General features: G+C 44.4%; 1 protein-coding gene across 4 annotated transcripts in view; it reads right to left on the reverse strand.

Moving 5' to 3' along the window:
- Positions 1 to 23,711, reverse strand: part of ASB15 (ankyrin repeat and SOCS box containing 15) — an 83,146-nt gene that overhangs the window by 5,596 nt on the left and 53,839 nt on the right. For all 4 annotated transcript variants that reach the window (XM_044276945.1, XM_044276944.1, XM_044276941.1 and 1 more), the window contains 2 exons: positions 8,819 to 8,990; positions 6,051 to 6,618 (listed from right to left, as the gene is read on the reverse strand). In XM_044276945.1, coding sequence (XP_044132880.1) covers positions 6,051 to 6,618; positions 8,819 to 8,990 — 740 coding nt within the window. The remainder of the gene's footprint in view (positions 1 to 6,050; positions 6,619 to 8,818; positions 8,991 to 23,711) is intronic.

Below are 23,711 nucleotides of genomic sequence, written 5' to 3' on the forward strand. Positions count from 1 at the left end.
AGCAGAAAGCAGTGGGTAACCTGGGCCCCCCCTCAACAATTCATGAAGTTTCAAAGAAACGGAGCAGATTTATCAAGACAGGCACTTTCTGCGGTGGTCTTGATATCCTCTGGACTGCTGGAGGATGCACCACATCTATGACGAGGTGCACGTCTCGTCATAGCTAAGGCTACTTTCACACTGGCGTTTCTGGGTCCGCTTGTGAGATCCGTTCAGGGCTCTCACAAACGTCTCAAAACGGATCAGTTTTGCCCCAATGCATTCTGAATGGATAAGGATCCGTTCAGAATCCATTAATTTGGCTGCGTTTGGTATCTGTTGCGTTTTTTAGAAGGTCACCAAAACGCAGCTTGCAGCGTTTTGGTGTCCGTCTGACTATGCAGAGCCAAACGGATCCGTCCTGACTTACAATGTTAGTCAATGGGGACGGATCCGTTTTTCACTGACACAATATGGTGCAATTAAAAACAGATCCGTCCCCTATTGACTTTCAATGTAAGTCAGGACCGTTTTGACTTAGACTTTTTTTGAATGAATAATGCAAACAGATCCGTTATGAACGGATGCAAGCGTTTGCATTATTGGTCTTGCGCAGATACAAGACGGATCTGCACCAAATGCGAGTGTGAAAGTAGCCTTAGCTGCATCACCTGGAGTCTATGGGCCAGATTTATCATTAGCTCAGGTCAAAATAATAGAGTGAAAAAGTCCCCCAAAAAGTCCCAAACGCTAAAACTGCGCACAAATTTGCGACTTTTTTCTGCTCTGCACTATGCTCGTTTTCTTATGTAAATGAATCTCTAGACAGATTTACTATTGGGACTATTTAAAAGTTGCAAAAAAGTCGCAAAAAAAGTCGCAATTTCACTCCAGTGAGGACAATGCTTATCTTATGAGACTTTTTAATAGCACATGCGACTTTTTCATAATGATGTGCGACTTTTGTAAAGCTGCTTACTGACGGATAAACTGCTACTGTCAAACCACATTTATGCCCCCTTTTGGCAAATGTCTCTTTTTTTTTCTTTAACCGCTACAGGACCGCTGTACGCAGGATTGCGTCCTGGCGGCGGCCCTGCTCTTCTGGGTGGACGCATATATACGCGTCCTCCCGCGATAGCCGAGATTTCCTGTGAACGCGCGCACACAGGCGCGCGCGCTCACAGGAACGGAAGATAAGCGAGTGGATCTCCAGCCTGCCAGCGGCGATCGCTCGCTGGCAGGCTGGAGATGTGATTTTTTTAACCCCTAACAGGTATATTAGACGCTGTTTTGATAACAGCGTCTAATATACCTGCTACCTGGTCCTCTGGTGGTCCCTTTTGTTTGGATCAACCACCAGAGGACACAGGTAGCTGTGCAAAGTAGCACCAAACACAACTACACTACACTACACCCCCCCGTCACTTATTAACCCCTTATGAACCACTGATCACCCCTGATCACCCCATACAGACTCCCTGATCACACCCCTGTCATTGATCACCCCCCTGTAAGGCTCCATTCAGACGTCCGTATGATTTTTACGGATCCACGGATACATGGATCGGATCCGCAAGACGCATACGGACGTCTGAATGGAGCCTTACAGGGGGGTGATCAATGACAAGGGGGTGATCACCCATATAGACTTCCTGATCACCCCCTGTCATTGATCACCCCCCTGTCATTGATCACCCCCCTGTAAGGCTCCATTCAGACGTCCGTATGATTTTTGCGGATCCACGGATACATGGATCGGATCCGCAAAACACATACGGATGTCTGAATGGAGCCTTACAGGGGGGTGATCAATGACAAGGGGGTGATCACGCATATAGACTTCCTGATCACTTCCCTGTCATTGATCACCCCCCTGTCATTGATCACCCCCCTGTAAGGCTCCATTCAGACGTCCGTATGATTTTTACGGATCCACGGATACATGGATCGGATCCGCAAAACAAATACGGACGTCTGAATGGAGCCTTACAGTATAAATACCCCACATGTGACCCCATTTCGGAAAGAAGACACCCCAAGGTATTCGCTGAGGGGCATATTGAGTCCATGAAAGATTGAAATTTTTGTCCCAAGTTAGCGGAAAGTGAGGCTTTGTGAGAAAAAAAAAAAAATTCTATGAACTCGCCATGCCCTTCATTGAATACCTTGGCGTGTCTTCTTTCCAAAGTGGGGTCACATGTGGGGTATTTGTACTACCCTGGCTAAAAATGCCCTCCTAAAAGGAATTTGGGCCGCTTTGCGCATCTAGTCTGCAAAAAAGTGTCACACATGTGGTATCGCCGTACTCGGGAGAAGTTGGGGAATGTGTTTTGGGGTGTCATTTTACATATACCCATGCTGGGTGAGATAAATATCTTGGTCAAATGCCAACTTTGTATAAAAAAATGGGAAAAGTTGTCTTTTGCCGAGATATTTCTCTCACCCAGCATGGGTATATGTAAAATGACACCCCAAAACACATTCCCCAACTTCTCCCGAGTATGGCGATACCAGATGTGTGACACTTTTTTGCAGCCTAGGTGGGCAAAGGGGCACGCATTCCAAAGAGCACCTTTCGGATTTCACCGGTCATTTTTTACAGATTTTGATTGCAAACTTCTTCTCACACATCTGGGCCCCTAGAATGCCAGGGCAGTATAACTACCCCACAAGTGACCCCATTTTGAAAAGAAGACACCCCAAGGTATTTTGTGATGGGCAAAGTGAGTTCATGGAAGTTTTTATTTTTTGTCACAAGTTAGTGGAATATGAGACTTTGTAAGAAAAAAAAAAAATCATCATTTTCCGCTAACTTGTGACCAAAAATAAAAAGTTCTATGAACTCACTATGCCCATCAGTGAATACCTTAGGGTGTCTACTTTCCGAAATGGGGTCATTTGTGGGGTGTTTGTACTGTCTGGGCATTGTAGAACCTCAGGAAACATGACAGGTGCTCAGAAAGTCAGAGCTGCTTCAAAATGCGGAAATTCACATTTTTGTACCATAGTTTGTAAATGCTATAACTTTTACCCAAACCATTTTTTTTGACCCAAACATTTTTTTTTATCAGACATGTAGAACAATAAATTTAGCGAAAAATGTATATATGGATGTCGTTTTGTTTTTGCAAAATTTTACAACTGAAAGTGAAAAATGTCATTTTTTTGCAAAATAATCGTTAAATTTTGATTAATAACAAAAAAAGTAAAAATGTCAGCAGCAATGAAATACCACCAAATGAAAGCTCTATTAGTGAGAAGAAAAGGAGGTAAAATTCATTTGGGTGGTAAGTTGCATGACCGAGCAATAAACAGTGAAAGTAGTGTAGTGCAGAAGTGTAAAAAGTGGCCTGGTCATTAAGGGGGTTTCAGCTAGCGGGGTTGAAGTGGTTAAGAAGTTGCATTTAAAAAAATGCAAACACACAGCTTGCAACTTTTTAAACCCACTTTTCTGGCACAAGGAAGATGACAATTCTCTCCCTTTAGGACCCATGCACACAAACGTATTTTTTGTCCGTGTCTGTTCCGTTCTTTTGGGGTCCATTCCCCCCAAAAATAGAACATGTCCTATTATTGTCTGCATAATGGACAAGGATAAGACTGTTCTATTAGGGTCAGGCCCTTCCGTTACGCAAAATGCAGAATGCACATGGCCAATATCCGCGTTTTGCAGGACTGCAATTTATGGTCCACAAAACATCCAACAGTCATGTGCATAAACCCTTAGGCCTCTTTCACACGGGCGTTGCGGGAAAATGTGCGGGTGCGTTGCGGGAACACGCACGATTTTTCTGTGCGAGTGCAAAACATTGTAATGCGTTTTGCACTCGCGTGAGAAAAATCGTGCATGTTTGGTACCCAAGCCCAAACTTCTGTGAACTTCAGATCGGTGTTCTGTAGATTGTATTATTTTCCCTTATAACATGGTTATAAGGGAAAATAATAGCATTCTGAATACAGAATGCATAGTAAAATAGCGCTGGAGGGGTTAAAATTTTTAAAAAATAATTGAACTCACCTTAATCCACTTGCTTGCGTAGCCGGCATCTCCTTCTGTCTTCTGTGCTGTGTGCAGCAACAGGATCTGTGGTGATGTCACTCCGGTCATCACATGATCCATCACCATGGTAAAAGATCATGTGAATGATCATGTGATGACTGGAGTGACGTCACCACAGGTCCTGTTGCTACACAGAGCTAAGATGAAGACAGAAGAAGATGTCGGGCTTCGTGAGCAAGTGGACTAAGTTGAGTTAAATTTTATTTTTATTTTTTTTAACTAGGGATCGACCGATTATCGGATTTACCGATATTGAGGATTTTGAACGCTATCGGTATCGGCATTTATTTTGCCGATATTCCGATAGCGTATGGGGAACACAGATCGCGCTGCTGTCAGCGCTCTCCGTGTTCCCCTTAGCAGCACAGGGGAGAAGGCAGCAGTGTCTCCTCCCCCTGTGCTGCTGCTGCCGCTGCCACCAATGTAAGGACAGGGGACAAGAGGAGGGGAGGAGCTATGGCCACTGCTCCACCAATGAAGCTTAATCTCTCATTTATTCATATACAGGAGGCGGGAGCTGCAGGATCACATAGCCGGCTCCCGACCTCTATGAGCAATAGCTGCGATCTGCGGTAGTTAACCCCTCAGGTGCCGCGGATCGCAGCTACTGCTCATAGAGGTCGGGAGCCGGCTATGTGATTCTGCAGCTCCCGCCTCCTGTATATGAATAAATGAGAGAGAGGGGTTGTCCAAGTTATATTTATTGATGACCTATCCCCAGGATAGGTCATCAATATCAGATCGGCTGGTGTCCGACACCTGGCACCCCCTCCGATCAGCTGTTTGAAGAGGAGACTCGCACGGTGTCAGCGCTGCCTCCTCTTCACTGTTTACCTTCTAGCCATTGCATCTGCAGTGGGGAGCAGGTGTAATTACACCCAAGCCTTCCTATTGAAATGAATGGAACGGCTTGGGTGTAATTACACCTGCTCACCACTGCAGATGCAACGGCTAGAAGGTAAACAGTGAAGAGGAGGCAGCGCTGACACCGTGCGAGTCTCCTCTTCAAACAGCTGATCAGAGGGGGTGCCGGGTGTCGGACCCCAGCCGATCTGATATTGATGACCTATCCTGGGGATAGGTCATCAATAAATATAACTTGGACAACCCCTTTAATCTTCATTGGTGGCACAGTGCGCCCCCCCCTGACCCCAGTATTAGACATTGGTGGCGCAGTGCGCCCCCCCTCCCAGTATTAAGCATTAGCGGCGCAGTGCGCCTCCCTCCCCCCCCAAGCCCCCCCAGTATTAAGCATTGGTGGCGCAGTGCGCCCCCCCCCACCCCAGTATTAAAAACATTGGTGGCGCAGTATTAGACAACCCCTTTAATCTTCATTGGTGGTGCAGTGCGCCCCCCCCCCAACCCCAGTATTAGACATTGGTGGCTCAGTGCGCCCCCCCTCCCAGTATTAAGCATTGGCGGCGCAGTGCGCCTCCCCCCCAAGCCCCCCCAGTATTAAGCATTGGTGGCGCAGTGCGCCCCCCCCCCACCCTAGTATTAAAAACATTGGTGGCACATGTTATAAGGGAAAATAATGATCGAGCCTCCATCCCGATCGCCTCCTAGCAACCGTGCGTGAAAATCGCACCGCATCCGCACTTGCTTGCGGATGCTTGCGATTTTCACGCAACCCCATTCATTTCTATGGGGCCTGCATTACGTGAAAAACGCACAAAGAGGAGCATGCTGCGATTTTCACGCAAGGCACAAGTGATGCGTGAAAATCACAGCTCATGTGAACAGCCCCATAGAAATGAATGGGTCGGGATTCAGTGCGGGTGCAATGCGTTCAACTCACGCATCGCATCCGCGCGGAATACTCGCCCGTGTGAAAGGGGCCTTAGAGAGAGGCTGCAGCTACATTCCCTCCTGGATAGTAATTTAACTATAACGTTTTATGTTATAGGTCAGGTAAAATAGTTTCTAAAGACAGGGCAATAAAGTAAATTAGTACATTATGGAAGGCGGCAATACAGTAAAAAATATTTCCCCTATTAAGGCTACTCACATAGGTGTCTTTTATGACACAAGATGTCCAACCAGGTACCACTTCTTCTGAGCTTTTCCATACATGTGATCCTCCATACATGTCCCCGTGCATGCAGTCAAAGCACCTCTCAACCTGGTATCCATTATTTAACAACATCCGTAGCATGATTTCATCATTGAGGGCATATTGTATTGCACTTGGAAAATGAGTATCATTCACAAGCATGAAGTAACAGTTTACATTGGCATTATGAACTAGGAGAAGTCTAACAATTTCATGGCTTCCAGATCGTACAGCCACTAAGAGACAATTTAGAGTGTCCAAGTTTGGATTAGCCCCAGCTTTTAATAGTATCTCTGTGCATAAAACGTCTGTATTGGACACCGCAAAGAACAATGCAGTCATTCTTTTATCACCATAATTTTCAGATAAATGTTCCGCTAAGGGGTCATTGACATCAAAGTCATTTTCGATGAGTAGTTCTAGGCACTGCACACTTTGCCCATCCACTGCAGAATGAATAGGACTTAATCCGCTTCTTTTAATTGCATGTCGTGATGTTACAGGAATAAGATATTTTAGTGCACTAAAGGGAAACATATTAAAATGTTACTCACAATCTAGCAGAAGCATAATGGGAATCTATGTCACTCTTACAAATCGTATTGATGAACTAACAGGTAACCCCTTCAGCAAGGTGGATGGCATCTATGGGCAGCTGAATTTATTTAAAATACATACGCAGGACTTTTACTTTAAAGGAAATCTGTCATCAGACAGACTCCTTCAAGATAAGGCGTCGATTAGGTGTTCTTTCTATGGATGAGCAGAAATGTTGATGTCGAGAATTAGGAAGGGCATCTCTTTCTTAAAGGGGCTTTCTAGTGGCAGACTCCCTTTAATGCTCAGTGCAATATGTTGTTTTTAAAACTAGCAACTGGATAGGTATAACCTGGTATATTAATTATGCAATTATGTTTAAAAGTAGAAATTAAAATAATCCCTGTGCAGGACGTACATGGATAAGCCATAAAGTGTTGGTCCCAGTTGTGCCACCAAAACAGTTGAGAACCACAAAAGCATGGACTTTCAATACTTCCTAAGACGTTCTGTGGTATTTGGCACCAGACCGTAGCAGCAAATCTTTAAAGTCCACTCCAGTAAGTTGCGAGGTGGGCCTCCATGGATCAGACTTGGTTTTTCTAGCATATTTCACAGTTGCTCAAATGAATTGAGATCTGGGGATTTGGAGGAACCTCAAACTCTTTCATTGTCATGTTCCTCAAACAATCCTTGCATTGTGGCAGGGCGCATTATCCTGCCATTAGGGAATACTGTTGCCATGAAGGGTTGTATTGGTTTTTGGAACAATTTTTAGGTTAGGTGGTATATGTTAAAATAACTTTCAGGACCCAAGGTTTAACGAGCAGAAAATTGTCCAGAGTATTACACTTCTTTTGCCTATATTGCCTCCTGGTGATAAGTGACGCACACGCATAGGCCATCCACATTATAAAAAACATGACTTATCAGACCAGTCCACCTTCTTTCATTGCTCTATGGTACAGTTCTGATGCTCATGTGCGCATTGTATGCACTTTATGGGCATCAATGACCTTTGGGTGCCATGAACTTCTCACAGTTTTACCAGTTGTTCTTCGGTTAATTTTAGGTTGTCTAAAGGCTGCAGATTTAATGAAGGCTTTGACCAATCACATTCACTGTTGTTAAGCAGTAGGTCACATGAAAGGCTATATTATGTTTTTTAATCATACATTTTAATTAAGAATAAGGTGGATCACAATGTGTTATTTACGAGAAAAACTGTATATGTCCTGTAGGATTCCAAAATGTTTTGTGTAAAAGAGTCATAGCATTCCATGTCAGGGTTAAAGGGGTTTTGTGGGTTCAGGGCTGAACCTGCATATGAGCTATTCTTTATTTATAGACTACATATTAGTGGATAATAATTAAAACGACAGAGATGCTCACCAGTGTGGTAAACTGGAGGGCTATGCTCCAACTAACTACTAATTAACAGCTATAAAAAACTTCAAAAAAAGGTTAGGTCACAGACAATCTGCATATAATATTTACTTAATCAAAAACAATATAACATATACTAAATATATACAATAAATATATCCTGATCCAATACGCGAGAGCTCCGCATCTTAGGTATTTAAAAGGGACCATGACTGTGTTTTATAATTTTTTTATTGTATTATTAGGTGTATTTTATAATTTTTTCTGAAGTAAATATTATAAGCAAATTGACTGTGAGCTAGCCATTTTTCTAAAGTACATAATAGTGGCGCATAGAAACATTTTCTTGCGCCGATGCTCCCCCTTGTCGCGCTGCATTGCGCAGCACAAGGCTCTGTTTGATTTGTAACAGTGACGTACTGGGGTTTGCATCATTATGCTAAGCAGCAACTTCCGCCTAGCAGTGAGCCTGGGGAGGTCACCGACACAGATGGGTGGTCTCTAGCGCGACTGAAAGCTGTTTTGGCGGTGAGTACAAGGCTACTTTAGACATCACCTGCACAAAACAAACAGCCTGGCGCTGCACAATGCAGCACGACAAGGGGGAGCTTCAGAGCAGGGAAATGCTCCTATGCTCCACTAATATGTAGTCTATAAATAAAGAACAGCTTATACCCAATTTGAGCCCTAAACCCGGAAAACCCCTTTAATTTTGTTCTTATTTCAGTTTATGTCCATTTAGTCTGTTTTTTTTAAATAAATATTTTATCAATTTTGTATCCTAACAATAAAATACTCACAGATAATGTCCTCCATAGGCTGCTTTGTGTATGGGAAGATAACCTTCTTTATCTGGCATATTACCACTAGCGCCATATTCCAAAAGGAGAGCAATGCAATCTGGATTCCCTCCAGTAGCTGCATCAGCAAGCACTGTGGAACCATCATCTGCTTCTATGTTGATTTCTCCACCTAGAAGATTTTAATTTAGAAGATTGAGATACCGCCATTTGTAATTAAACTGGCAGGAAGTAAACTATTCTTTAAATACTTCAAATAATAATTATTAACCCCTAAATTATATAATGAAATACATATTTTGGTGCATGTATCAAGATTCTGCCGGGAATCCTATGCTACCCTCTATCCTAGACAGGGTAGCAAAGGAGACTGGAAAGATCCATTCTCCAGAACCTCTCGAGAGATCTGTTTAAAAAAAGGCATCTATTATTGCGCCTGCTGGTCTACCCCCTGAATAGATCCATGCCTGTAAAACAGAACATCTGTTAATCAGCATTTTGTTCATTGATGTACCAGGACCATGTGGCCTAATTTACAAGAAAATAATCTATGAATTGTCTGTGAGCTCTCAGCAAGTCAGCAAAGGGAGTAGTTTTGATTGTGCAAAACCTTATGCTTCTTTCTTCAGCTAAGTTAATGAAACACAAACATAGTGTAAACTAGCAAAATACAAAGTGCCTCAATCACAGACTTCTCCTATGACAACGGGGTTCAAGTCCAAATGGTGCTTTATTCTGGCACTTCAGCACCATCACACACATAAACCATAAAACAGAGGTCTTCTCCCTGACTCACCTCAAAAAAACGCAGTTTACGCACAGGGTCTCCGGCTCCAACCCTCTGTAGGGTCACTTCCTCCCCCAGTCACACACAGTGGGTTGTCTTATCCCTCCTTGATTATAGCCCAGCTGACCTCACCCGTGATCTCCTCAGCTAAAGGTAATATCTGTAGTGGACTAGAAGTGTGGACTGAGAGACTCCCACTACCAACCTGTCTCCCAGTCCAAAGGAATCCAGCCCATACAACTTTAAAGGGAACCTGTCATCAACTTTATGCTGACCTCACTGTGGGCAGCATAAAATAGTGACAGAAATGCTGATTTCAGCGGTGTGTTATTTATGAGCTAAAAGTAAGTGGTTACCAGCATCATAATCATTGCAGCACAGACCTTAAAAAGAGTCAAATCTACCTGAGAAGAGTCAGAATTATTCATAATCTCCTGCTTTCTCACCCACCTGCTGATGATTGGCAGTTCTCTCCTAGACAGAAAGGGAGAAAACTCGGTAGAAGACTGTCAGTCATCAGCAGGTGGGCAGGGAGAGCAGGAATTTATGAATAACCATTACTCTTCTCAGGTGGCCGGGACTCTTTTCCAGGCCAGTCTGCAATGATTGCGATGTTTGTTCTCGGCAACCAACATACTTTTAACTTTTAAATGACAAACTACTTTATTCTGCCGTTAGTATGGGCAGCACAAAGTCGATGACAGGTTCCCTTTAAACAAAACAATCTCCAGCAAGCTATGCCTTGCTAAAGCAGCACTATTTCTGGATTTCAGTAATCTCACCCAACTAAACTGAACCACCGGGTGAAATACACACCTCCACCATACCTCTGCCATGCACTTTATCACATATCTCCCCGCCTCTGTTCACACCTGTGGGGGGTGGACACTTGCAACAAAACAGGATGCTTGTGACAGGGCATCCGTGTTACCCTGCAGTTTTCAGTCGTGATGATCCCCCAAGAATTTAACATTCTGCAAGGAGAGAAGCCACCTGGACCTGTGCTGTATGGAAAAGTTGAATTTTTTTAACGACCCGACCCACCTGGCCACCTTCCTATTTATCTCTTTGTTGCGCCACACCCAGTCCAGCAGAGCCCAATTTGTCACCACTGTATACCTTTTAACCCCCAACCAGTATTTAATGGATTCCACCGCCCACTTAATGACTAAACATTCTTGTTCCGTAACGCTGTACCTTTTTTCTTCAAGAGTCAGCCTTCTACTCAGGTATCTTACTGGCTGCTCCTTACCATTTACTATCTGATATGACACTGCTCTCAGTCCCTTATGAGACACACCTGCCTGGACCCAAAATTCATTCTAATAATCTGGGGTCCCAAGCACTAGCTTACCAATACCACCTGGTTTATTCTCTGTATTAATATGTGTCTTCTCAACATTATTGCAAGACATTTCCAAATCACCTACATTTTTACCCACAGGGGGAGCTTCTTCCCCAATCACGACCTCATCTGCACCATTATTTAAAGGGACAGGTACAGGTTCTGCAGGAGTTTTGTCACTTGCTGCAGAAGTGTCTCCTCTTCCACAACTCCCAAAATAATGGGAAGTCACGGCCCAATATTACATCATATGTGAGCCTCTTGTCTACCCCGATATCACAAGTCACAGTTCCAGCCTGAGTCACCAATTTGACACGGGCCACAGGGTAAAACTTGGTATCTCCGTGAACACACAGTACATTTATATGTTTGACCAGCACATAGCCCCCCACTACTAAGCTTTTAAGCGTTCATGAACTACCAGAGTCCAAAAGAGCATTGATGGAATAGTCATTTACCACCACAGGACGTATCTGCGGCTCTGTCTCTGGCTCTGGTATAGTCACACAAAAAGATTCTGCAAACAGTGACTTTTGCTGACTAGTGTTACACTCCATGGGCTCTGAGGTAAGAGAGCAATAAGCAGCCACATGTCCCCACTCCTGGTACCTCCAGCACTGGGGAACCCTTGGTTTCCTATGTGGGAAGACCTTTCTAGGGCCAGATTGCCCCTGGGATTCCTGATCAGTCTTTTGCCCACGCCCAACCTCCAGGAGCCTTGCTCCCTCATGTATTTTACCACACACTTTCACCAGCTGGAACTCTCTTACCCACGGATGTCACAGATCTGGCACTTCTGGGAGTTGCTGGCACCGTAGGCACATCACAGAGGTAATCCTCAGTCGTTAGAAACCTTTCCACCAGGTTGACCAGCTGGTCAGCAGACTTGGGATCTCCATGTCCAACCTAGCGTTGCAGCTCCGCAGGGAGGGCCGTGAAGTATTGGTCGACCACCACCTTCTCTATGATCTTCTCCGGTTTAGATGACTCTGGCTTCAGCCATTTTCTCACCAAATGGACCAGATCAAACATATTGGACCTGGCCGGCTTTTCCTGACTGTAGTTCCAGTCGTGGACCCTCCAGGCACGTACCGCTGGACTGACTCCAAGGCGAGCAAGTGTTGAAGCGGCTCTTAACCAGAGCCAAATATGTTTGCTCTACTGCTCCAAATTAGTAGTGTAATCCTAGGATTTTACATGCATGAAAGAAATCACACTGACACCAGGCAAGGGTCAAAGCAGTTTCTCATTTATTCAAGGAAGTTAAGCAGTTTATAAGTACATCAGAGAAGGCATCCCCCCTAAGGCTCGTGGCATTGTTCCATTGGCTAGAATACAAAAATAAGAAAAGAGATAACACTTGGCATCTGCACATTGTACATTGTTTTACTAACTTTGGTATGCAAACTATGTAAATATCTAAGAGCAAGCACCATATTGTAATGGCCTCACACTGAAAGCAGTACAGCATGCGTCATATGTGACACATCAGGAAGGCGGGTCCTTTTGGGGAGGGTGAAACCTTCGTGCTTTGGCGTAGATAAGACGTTGTCTGAGAGCTGGAGTATATGGGAGCCATCTTGCAGGATTAAGAATGATATCCACATCTCCATCACAAGGATCTCCAACTTTAACTTGTTATAGTCCCAGACATGCTGCTACCTGAGGTCATAGTAGGCTTTTTGGGGCTCCCCTGTTAAAAATGGCGCAATCACCTCTGCCCACTCTGCAGCTGGGAGTCTCTCTCTTTCCACCACTCTCTCACGGTGAGGTAGGCCTCAATGTCTTCATTAGGTGCCATCTTTTGCAAGGCCCGCTGCACAACCCTCCTCACATTATCAGTGCCCTGTGGGGCTCCCCTCCACTCGTTGCAGTTAAGTCACAGCAGTCTCTCAAAGTGCAGCAATCTGCTCTATCAGCAAACGATTAGTTTCCTGCCGCTGTGCCATGGCCTGTTGTTGGACATGTAAGGCTTCTTCGTGTCTCTTTTTATCCTCTGCATGCAACCTTTGCTGTTGCTCCATGGCCTGTTGTTGCCTGAGGTTAGCCTGCACCAGCTGCTTCATCATTTCCTCCATGGCACTTGATACACTTTGCATTGTAGTTGCAGCTTTTACCCAGTTACAAACCAAAAAGGGACAAAAAAAATAGCTCTCAATAGTTCAGTCTCTTTACTTGGGCTTCCGGCCCTTTCTAGCATCGCAAGGGTTCCTTGCAACAAGCACAAGTGTCCAGATTAGCAGCTGCAGCTTCACCAAACGAACAGGCTTCCGGCCCTTTAATTTCAACACAGTAACAAAGGAGCAGCTTTATCAATACATTGGTCTTCGGGCCCTTTAAATGTCCAACTCTGTTTCATGCAAGATAGCAACAGTGTCTGGATTAGCAGCATTCAGCAGCACCTGCTCTTCTTGTCATGCCGTTGCCCCTAGTGTGAGCGACAGTGAGGGAATTATAAAATGCTCATTTCACTTGCCTATACATTCCTTACTCAAAAATGGTTGCCAGCTCTTCCTCTCCTCCCCCGAGGGAAGCTTACAGAAACTAAGATGACTCCTCCATCTGGGACCCACCCTGTACACACCTTCTATGGAACCAGCCAATCATGAACTGCCTAATGTACTATAGCACATTGCCTATGTAAACCTATGTTGTGTGTCCTATATAAGGCATCACCCCGTCCTATTAAAGAGAGAGAATATTGGAAGTGCTCCAAATGTCAGTGTGTTCTTCCAGCGTGCACGCATTCTATTAATTAGGCTCAACGACAGATCACCACATTTAATCTGAGGTTGATCAGATCCAAATCACTAGCTACAATCATTGTGCCCTTTTTGCATGGACACTGCATGCATCCTCCGCCAATTGTAAGGGATCGCACTCTCATAGGAGGTCGCAATCACAGATTTCTCCTTTGAAAACGGGGTTCAAGTCCAAATGGTGCTTTATTCTGGCACTTCAGCACCATGGACAAAAAAAAAATCACAGAAAAAACAAAGGTAAAAACATCCTGCATGGTATGGTATATAGATTTGCGGATGTCCCTGGCCATATTATTAAAGAAAAATCACAGAAATAAGATAATAATGCACTTAGTAAAGTAGAGGCAAACATTATATATGGACAAAGTCCTCACTCTGAAAATCTGAGACACTTAGCCAATATATTTTGATCAAAACACATCTGTGCCCGCCACTTCAGCACCATGATAAACATAAATCAAAATAAACACCTGCCCGTGTTTATTACAGAGGTCTTCTCCCTGGCTCACCTCAAAAAATGCAGCTTACACACAGGGTCTCCGGCTCCAACCCTCTCTGTAGGGTCACTTCCTCCCCAAGTCATACACGGAGGGTTGTCTTATCCCTCCGTGATTATAGCCCAGCTAACCTCACCTGTGATCTCCTCAGCTAAAGGTAATACCTGTAGTGGACTAGGGGTGTGGACTGAGAGACTCCCACTACCAACCTGTCTCCCAGTCCAAAGATATCCAGCCCATACAACTTTAAGCAAAACAATCTCCAGCAAGCTATGCCTTGCTGAAGCAGGACTATTTCTGGATTCCAGTTATCTCACCCAGCTAAACTTAACCACCGGGTAAAATACACCCCCTCACCATACCTCTACCGTGCACTTTATCACAATAGATGCAAACAAAAGGCATTCCCTATACTCGCAAAATGCATCTGCAGCCCAAGCCAATAATTTGTCACAGCAGTGAAGATGCCCCACACCCCGCTACCTAGTCATCATGTTTTCTCCTCCTTTGCTACCTCCTCTGCATCCCATCTCTGTTTTTGCTATGTCACCACTGCAGCCTGTAGACAAAGACTGGAGGTGAGAGCCAGTGCGACAGTGCTGGAAACAGCAGGGGATTAAGTGGTGAATATAGAATATTTTATTAACATATTTAAGAGCTTTCGGAAATATGTCAGACAACGTCTTTAAACATTTTTTTAGCCAAAATTATATTAGATTTCATAACTCTGTTTATTACATCTTCCACGTGTTACCGTACATGTTATAACAGGAATAAAAAAATAAAAAAACTCACGGCAGCTTCCACATAAAACCTCAGGACTCATGAGTAAGACTGTAACAGTTGAAACACATTGACTGATGATGGCAAAGTGGTATGCCCTGGAATCTTTTTAGTATGTACAGTTGATCTAAAAAGTCTACACACCCCTGTTAAAATGTCAGGTTTCTGTGCTGTAAAAAAAATGAGGCAAAGATAAATCATTTCAGAACTTTTTCCACCTTTATTGTGACCTATAGACTGTACAACTCAATTGAAAAACAAGCTGAAATCTTTTAGGTGGAGGGAAGAAAAAAATATAAAAATAAAATAATGTGGTTGCATAAGTATGCACACCCTTAAACTAATACTTTGTTGAAGCACCTTTTGATTTTATTACAGAACTCAGTCTTTTTGGGTATGAGTCTATCAGCATGGCACATTTTGACTTGGCAAGATTTGCCCACTCTTCTTTGCAAAAACACTCCAAATCTGTCAGATTGTGAGGGCATCTCCTGTGCACAGCCCTCTTCAGATCACCCCACAGATTTTCGATCAGATTCAGGTCTGGGCTCTGGCTGGGCCATTCCAAAACTTTAGTCTTCTTCTGGTGAAGCCATTCCTTTGTTGATTTGGATATATGCTTTGTGTCGTTGTCATGCTGAAAGATGAAGTTCCTCTTCATGTTCAGCTTTCTAGCAGAAGCCTGAAGCTTTTGTGCCAATATTGACTGGTATTTGGAACTGTTCATAATTCCCTCTAGCTTAACTAAGGCCCCAGTTCCAGCTGAAGAAAAACAGCCCCAAAGCATGATGCTGCCACCACCATGCTTCACTGTGGGTATGGTGTTCTTTTGGTGATGTGCAGTGTTGTTTTTGCGCCAAACATATCTTTTGGAATTATGGCCAAAAAGTTCAACCTTGGTTTCATCAGACCATAACACCTTTTCCCACATGCTTTTGGGAGACTTCAGATGTGCTTTTGCAAAATGAAGCCTGGCTTGGATGTTTTTCTTCGTAAGAAAAGGCTTTCGTCTTGCCACTCTACCCCATAGCCCAGACATATGAAGAATACAGGAGATTGTTGTCACATGTGCCACACAGCCAGTACTTGCCAGATATTCCTGCAGCTCCTTTAATGTTGCTGTAGGCCTCTTGGTAGCCTCCCAGACCAGTTTTCTTCTCGTCTTTTCATCAATTTTGGAGGGACGTCTAGTTCTTGGTAATATCACTGTTGTGCAATATTTTCTCCACTTGATGACGACAGTCTTCACTGTGTTCCATGGTATATCTAATGCCTTGGAAATTCTTTTGTACCCTTCTCCTGACTGATACCTTTTAACAATGAGATCCCTCTGATGCTTTGGAAGCTCTCTGTGGACCATGGCTTTTGCTGTGGGAAAATTTCAGGAAAGACCAACTAGAGCAGCTGAACTTTATTTGGGGTTAATCAGAGGCACTTTAAATGATGGCAGGTGTATGCTGACTCCCATTTAACATGATTTTGAATGTGAATGCTTAACCACCTCCCGACCGCTGTACGCACCGATGCGTCCGGGAGGTGGTTGATTTGTTCCTCCTGGACGCATCGGCGCGTCATCTCGCGAGACGCGAGATTACGTCACAGCCGGCCCGCGCATGCACATCGCGGGCCGGCATTTCGAAGCACAGTATTTTGTCAGCAGCCTGCGGGCCACGATCATTGGCTGGCAGGCTGCTGATTTTTAAAAAATCCAATCAGCAGCCATTTAACCCCACATATTAGTAAATATGATGGGGTTATATGGCTGCTGTGCTCCTCTGCTCCTTCTTTTGGTCGGTTGGTTCCAGCAGAGGAGCACACATCACTGTGAGTACCCACTACACCACACTTAGCCCCCAGATCACCCGAATTAACCCTTTGATCACCCCTTTGATCGCCCCTGTCAATCACTAGTGAAAGGAAAAAAGTGATCAGTGCAAACTGTCACTTTTTTTTTTCACTGGTATGGTATTGACCGTTAGGTTTATGTATAGTTTAGGCCCCTTGGTTAGGTAGTTTAGGGATCGGTTAGCGCCCAGCCCACCGCACCGCAGTCCGTTATTCGCTGATTAGCGTATCGCTAATCAGCATTTGTACTTTTATAGTATCTGGAAGTGATCAAAACTAATCATGGTCAGATCTATAATAGTACTAGTGTCACTTTAGTTCTCCCTCCACCCAAAACGCAGTGTTTGCCCGATCAGGCCTGATCGGTCGCCCACACGTGCGTACACCCACGCCCGCCCCACCGCAGTGACAAAAAAAAATTTTTTTTTTTGATCGCTGCACATTCACTTTACACGCACTGCGGCTATAAAAAAATCAGTTTTGATATTTTTTATCAACCGCAGCAGCCTCCGGTACTTCGCTAGCCTCCCATTTGTAAGACAGGCTTGCTTTTTTTTTCTTGGGTAGTCTCAGGGAATACCCCTAAATTTAGTTGCCCACATGTCTAACAGGGGGTATTCTTCTGAAGAGGCCTACAGGCTTCTGACCCAGTCGGATGAGGAGTGGGAACCCTCATCTGATGAATCCAGCGGGTCAGAATACGAACGTGTAGAAAGCAGTGGCTCTCTGACCCAAAGTTCGGACGAGGAGGCTGAGGTCCCTGATAGCACCAGGCGTACCCGGCCCCGTGTCGCTAGACCGCAGGTTGCGCAGGATCCGCTTCAAGAGCAGCAGAGTGGGGCTGGTGCTGTCGGATTACGTGGTGAGGCATACACCAGCAGCCCAGCCCTTCCTGGACCTAGTACCAGCACTGCCGTACAACCTGGTAAAGCAGCGACCCCCAAGAAGGGCAGTTGAAGCTGGTACGGTGGCACGTGCAGTAGTGACCCCGTCGCAGCCACCGCAAAGACGTGCCCGTAGAGCCCCTAGAATCCCAGAGGTGCTGGCAAACCCTGATTGGCAGTCCCCAACTTCAGCCGCACCCGTAGTTTTCCCTTTCACCGCCCAGTCTGGAGTTCGGGTTGAGACAGCTCAGATCGATTCGGCCCTGGGATTTTTTGAGCTGTTCTTGACTGCGGAGCTTTTAGACTTAGTCGTGGCCGAAACAAACAGATATGCCACACAATTTATCACCGCTAACCCGGGACGCTTTTATGCCCAGCCTTTCCGAAACCAGTCCAAGTTTCCGAACTTAAAACTTTTCTGGGCCTCCTCCTCAACATGGGCCTGACAAAAAAGCATGAATTGCGGTCATATTGGTCCACGAACCCGATTCATCACATGCCCATGTTCTCTGCTGCTATGTCCAGGACACGATTTGAGGTCATCCTGCGTTTCCTGCACTTTAGTGACAACACCGCCTCCCGTCCCAGGGGCCACCCTGCTTTTGACCGGCTCCACAAAATTCGGCCCCTCATAGACCATTTCAACCTGAAATTTGCAGATTTGTATACCCCTGAGCAAAACATCTGCATAGACGAGTCCCTGATACATTTTACCGGGCGCCTTGGCTTCAAACAATACATCCCAAGCAAGCGCGCCCGGTATGGGGTCAAATTGTATAAGCTCTGTGAAAGGGCCACAGGCTATACCCACAAATTTCGGATCTATGAGGGAAAAGATCAGACCCTGGAGCCGGTCGGTTGCCCTGACTACCTGGGGAGCAGTGGGAAGACAGTTTGGGACTTGGTGTCACCCTTATTCGGCAAGGGGTACCATCTTTATGTGGACAATTTCTACACAAGTGTGGCCCTCTTTAGGCATTTGTTTCTAGAACGGATTGGCGCCTGTGGTACCGCGCGAACTAGTCGCGCGGGCTTCCCCCAACGGCTCGTTAGCACCTGTCTTGCAAGGGGGCAGAGGGCCGCACTGTGTAACGAAGAACTGCTTGCGGTGAAATGGAGAGACAAGCGTGACGTTTACATGCTCTCCTCCATTCACGCAGACACGACAATACAAATTGAGCGAGCAACCCGTGTCATTGAAAAGCCCCTCTCAGTCCACGACTATAACCTCCACATGGGAGGGGTCGACTTCAATGACCAGATGTTGGCTCCGTATTTAGTTTCCCGACGCACCAGACGCTGGTATAAGAAGGTGTCTGTATATTTAATTCAATTGGCTCTGTACAATAGTTTTGTTCTCTACAGTAAGGCTGGGAGAACTGGATCCTTCCTCAAATTTAAGGAAGAGATCATCGCGAACCTCCTGTATCCAGGAGGTTCCGTGGCCCCATCCACCAGTGTAGTTAGCTGTCTACACGAGCGACATTTCCTCAATGTCGTTCCTGGTACCTCAAACCGACCGCCACCCCGAAAAAAATGTTGTGTCTGTAGCAGGAGTGGAATAAGGCGTGACACCCGCTATTTCTGTCCTGACTGTCCCGACCACCCTGCCCTATGCTTAGGGGAGTGTTTCCGAAAGTACCACACACAGGTACACCTAGCATAGGGATCATCTCACCAGGATAGGCACACAGGGCTATTAGGGCCCATTCACTCACAGCTGCTGCAAACGTCTCCTTTCACATGGGACAAAGTGCATAACGCACTTCGCCACATCTTTGGGCGATTTGCGCTTTGCACATTGACCCATGGGGAAGGAGAGGTTTGTTCTATAAAGGTAAAAAAACAAAAAAACAAAAAAAAAAACCACCAGTAAGCAAACAGGTTAATGTTTAGTTCCAAAAGTTAAAGTTACATGTTCTGTTCCAAAGTTAATAAAATTATTGCGTTGTGGCCTGGTTTTTTCTTTTTTCTTTTTTTTCTTTTTTTACCTTCCAGGTGGACCAACCGATCTACTAGCTGCAGCACCGATGTGCATTCTGACAGAAGCATTGCGCTGCTGTCAGATTACACGCAAGTCGGTGTATGCGGCGCTGCAAGACGGGATTTTCTCCTCTGCAGTGACAGATATGTTTGCCGAGGCATACGAGCTGAGGAGGAGGCGGCGTTCCTATGCTTTGGAAAACACTTTGTATATATATATATATATATATATATATATAAAAAAAAAAATCCCGGCAATGATTTATTCATCCACATCGATTGATGCGGATGGAGAAATCTGGTTTGCCAGGGCATACGAGCTAAGTGGGTATGGATGTAGGGCGGAGCTCCTATGTCCTGGCAGACGCCTTTCCCCTCCATTTTTTTTTTTTGGCAGAGATTTTTTCATCCACATTGATCGATGCGAATGAAGAAATCTGTGCCGTTCATTTTTTTCTTTCAGCCCAGAGGCTGAACGGAAAAAAAAATCTCTTTACCTGTATGCTCAATATAAGGAGAATAGCAGAAACTCCTAATGCTGGCCATACATGTAATGATTGCGGAGACCCTCAAATGCCAGGGCAGTACAAACACCCCACAACTGACCCCATTTTGGAAAGAAGACACCCCAAGGTATTTGCTGAGGGGCATATTGAGTCCATGAAAGATTTAAATTTTTGTCCTAAGTTAGCGGAAAGTGAGACTTTGTGAGAAAAAACAAAAAAAAATCAATTTCCGCTAACTTATGCGAAAAAAAATAAAATTCTATGAACTTGCCAGGCCCCTCATTGGATACCTTGGGGTGTCTTCTTTCCAAAGTGGGGTCACATGTGGGGTATTTATACTGCCCTGGCTTTTTAGGGGCCCTAAAGCGTGAGAAGAAGTCTGGGATCCAAATGTCTAAAAATGCCCTCCTAAAAGGAATTTGGGCACCTTTGCGCATCTAGGCTGCAAAAAAGTGTGACACATCTGGTATCTCCGTACTCAGAAGAAGTTGGGGAATGTGTTTTGGGGTGTCATTTTACATATACCCATGCTGGGTGAGATAAATATCTTGGTCAAATGCCAACTTTGTATAAAAAAATGGGAAAAGTTGTCTTTTGCCAACATATTTCTCTCACCCAGCATGGGTATATGTAAAATGGCACCCCAAAACACATTCCCCAACTTCTCCTGAGTACGGTGATACCAGATGTGTGACACTTTTTTGATGCCAAGGTGGGCAAAGGGGCACATATTCCAAAGTGCACCTTTCGGATTTTGCAGGCCATTTTTTACACATTTTGATTGCAAAGTACTTCTCACACATATGGGCCCCTAAATTGCCAGGGCAGTACAACTACGCAACAAGTGACCCCATTTTGGAAAGAAGACACCCCAAGGTATTCTGTGAGGGGCACTGCGAGTTCCTAGAATTTTTTTTATTTTTTGTCGCAAGTTAGTGGAATATGAGACTTTGTAAGAAAAAAAAATAATAAATAAATCATCATTTTCCGCTAACTTGTGACAAAAAAAAAAAAATTCTAGGAACTCGCAGTGCCCCTCACGGAATACCTTAGGGTGTCTTCTTTCCAAAATGGGGTCACTTGTGGCGTAGTTATACTGCCCTGGCAATTTAGGGGCCCAAATGTGTGAGAAGAACTTTGCAATCAAAATGTGTAAAAAATGGCCTGCAAAATCCGAAAGGTGCACTTTGGAATATGTGCCCCTTTGCCCACCTTGGCAGCAAAAAAGTGTGACACATCTGGTATCGCCGTACTCAGGAGAAGTTGGGGAATGTGTTTTGGGGTGTCATTTTACATATACCCATGCTGGGTGAGAAAAATAACTTGGTCAAATGCCAACTTTGTATAAAAAAATGGGAAAAGTTGTCGTTTGCCAAGATATTTCTCTCACCCAGCATGGGTATATGTAAAATGACACCCCAAAACACATTCCCCAACTTCTCCTGAGTACGGCGATACCAGATGTGTGACACTTTTTTGCTGCCAAGGTGGGCAAAGGGGCACATATTCCAAAGTGCACCTTTCGGATTTCACCGGTCATTTTTTACACATTTTGATTGCAAAGTTCTTCTCACACATTTGGGCCCCTAAATTGCCAGGGCAGTATAACTACCCCACAAGTGACCCCATTTTGGAAAGAAGACACCCCAAGGTATTCTGTGAGGGGCATGGTGAGTTCCTAGAATTTTTTATTTTTTGTCGCAAGTTAGTGCAATATGAGACTTTGTAAGAAAAAAAAAAAAATCATCATCATTTTCCGCTAACTTGTGACAAAAAATAAAAAGTTCTATGAACTCACTATGCCCATCAGCGAATACCTTAGGGTGTCTACTTTCCGAAATGGGGTCATTTGTGGGGTTTTTCTACTGTTTGGGCATTGTAGAACCTCAGGAAACATGACAGGTGCTCAGAAAATCAGAGCCGTTTCAAAAAGCGGAAATTCACATTTTTGTACCATAGTTTGTAAACGCTATAACTTTTACCCAAACCATTTTTTTCTATTTTGCCCAAACATTTTTTTTTTATCAAAGACATGTAGAACTATAAATTTAGCGAAAAAATTATATATGGATGTCGTTTTTTTTGCAAAATTTCACAGCTGAAAGTGAAAAATGTCATTTTTTTGCAAAAAAATCATTACATTTTGATTAATAACAAAAAAGTAAAAATGTCAGCAGCAATAAAATACCACCAAATGAAAGCTCTATTAGTGAGAAGAAAAGGAGGTAAAATTCATTTGGGTGGTAAGTTGCATGACCGAGCGATAAACGGTGAAAGGAGTGTAGTGCCGAAGTGTAAAAAGTGGCCTGGTCATGAAGGGGGTTTCACCTAGCGGGGCTGAAGTGGTTAATTCTGAACACAACTACATCCCTAGTTATAAGAGGGTGTGCACACTTATGCAACCAGATTATTTTAGTTTTAGTTTGTTTTCTTCCTTCCACCTAAAAGATTTCAGTTTGTTTTTCAATTGAGTGGTACAGTTTATAGGTCACATTAAAGGTGGAAAAAGTTCTGAAATGATTTATCTTTGTCTCATTTTTTTACAGCACAGAAACCTGACATTTTAACAGGGGTGTGTAGACTTTTTATATCCACTGTATGTCATGGTTCACCCCGCTGCAGCGCCTTACTGCCAGGGGAAACAGGAATGTGGTCCAGCCCTCACTGACGCCAGAGCCCTGGGCCAATGAGGAAGTGTGCTGGGGCTCCTAAACATCAGGACACACGGGCAGCAGCTCTACTCGGCGTTCAGGCACGCCAGTGTAAGCTGCATTTCTCTTAGTATCAAGGCCGGCACCTGTAGTGTACGGGTTCCAGTGAATTTCTAGTTCTCTGGCTCCCCCTACTGTGTATTGAAAACTCCCCTGGCTTTGGATTTCTGGATTTGACTTGGTGACTATGGTTTTGGCTTCTGGCGTTTTGGTATCTTATTTGATCTCCTGGTTCTGACTCTTTGGAATGTTTGGGGTTTCTTGTTTGCCTCTGCCATACTTGTACTGTGTCGACCATCTGGCTTTTGACCCTTGTTCCATACGAATAGTCTCATTGTGTTTGTTTGTCACTGTTTGTGTGTTGCTCTTCACATATTGCTGTAAAAGGACTGTTGTCCAGTTGTTGGTCACTGCCTAGGGTGATCGTGCAAGTAGGTAGGAATAGCGGGTCTGGGCAGGTAAGGGCTGCACTATCCCTGTTTACGTGTGATTATTCTAACAATGTATTCACAATAAAACTGGAAATACAACAGGAATTACCTGTGATGCATGTTCACTTCCCCTGTATGGAACTGTATGCTTATGTTTATATATTTCTGTGAAATCTTCAAACTAACTTTTCACACAAGTTTGCATAAAATCAACAGCACAAATGACCACAAGAAACTTTGCAATATATCTTATCAGTAAGAAATGTTGACTTCTCATCATATCAGCTGCCCCCACTATCTCCCCTCTGTCTTATTGTTTTTCACTTTAAAAAATGTCTTAGCCTGTCCAGGGTGAATCA

The sequence above is a fragment of the Bufo gargarizans genome, chromosome 2 (genome assembly GCF_014858855.1).
Source record: "Bufo gargarizans isolate SCDJY-AF-19 chromosome 2, ASM1485885v1, whole genome shotgun sequence".
Taxonomy (NCBI): Eukaryota; Metazoa; Chordata; class Amphibia; order Anura; family Bufonidae; genus Bufo; species Bufo gargarizans.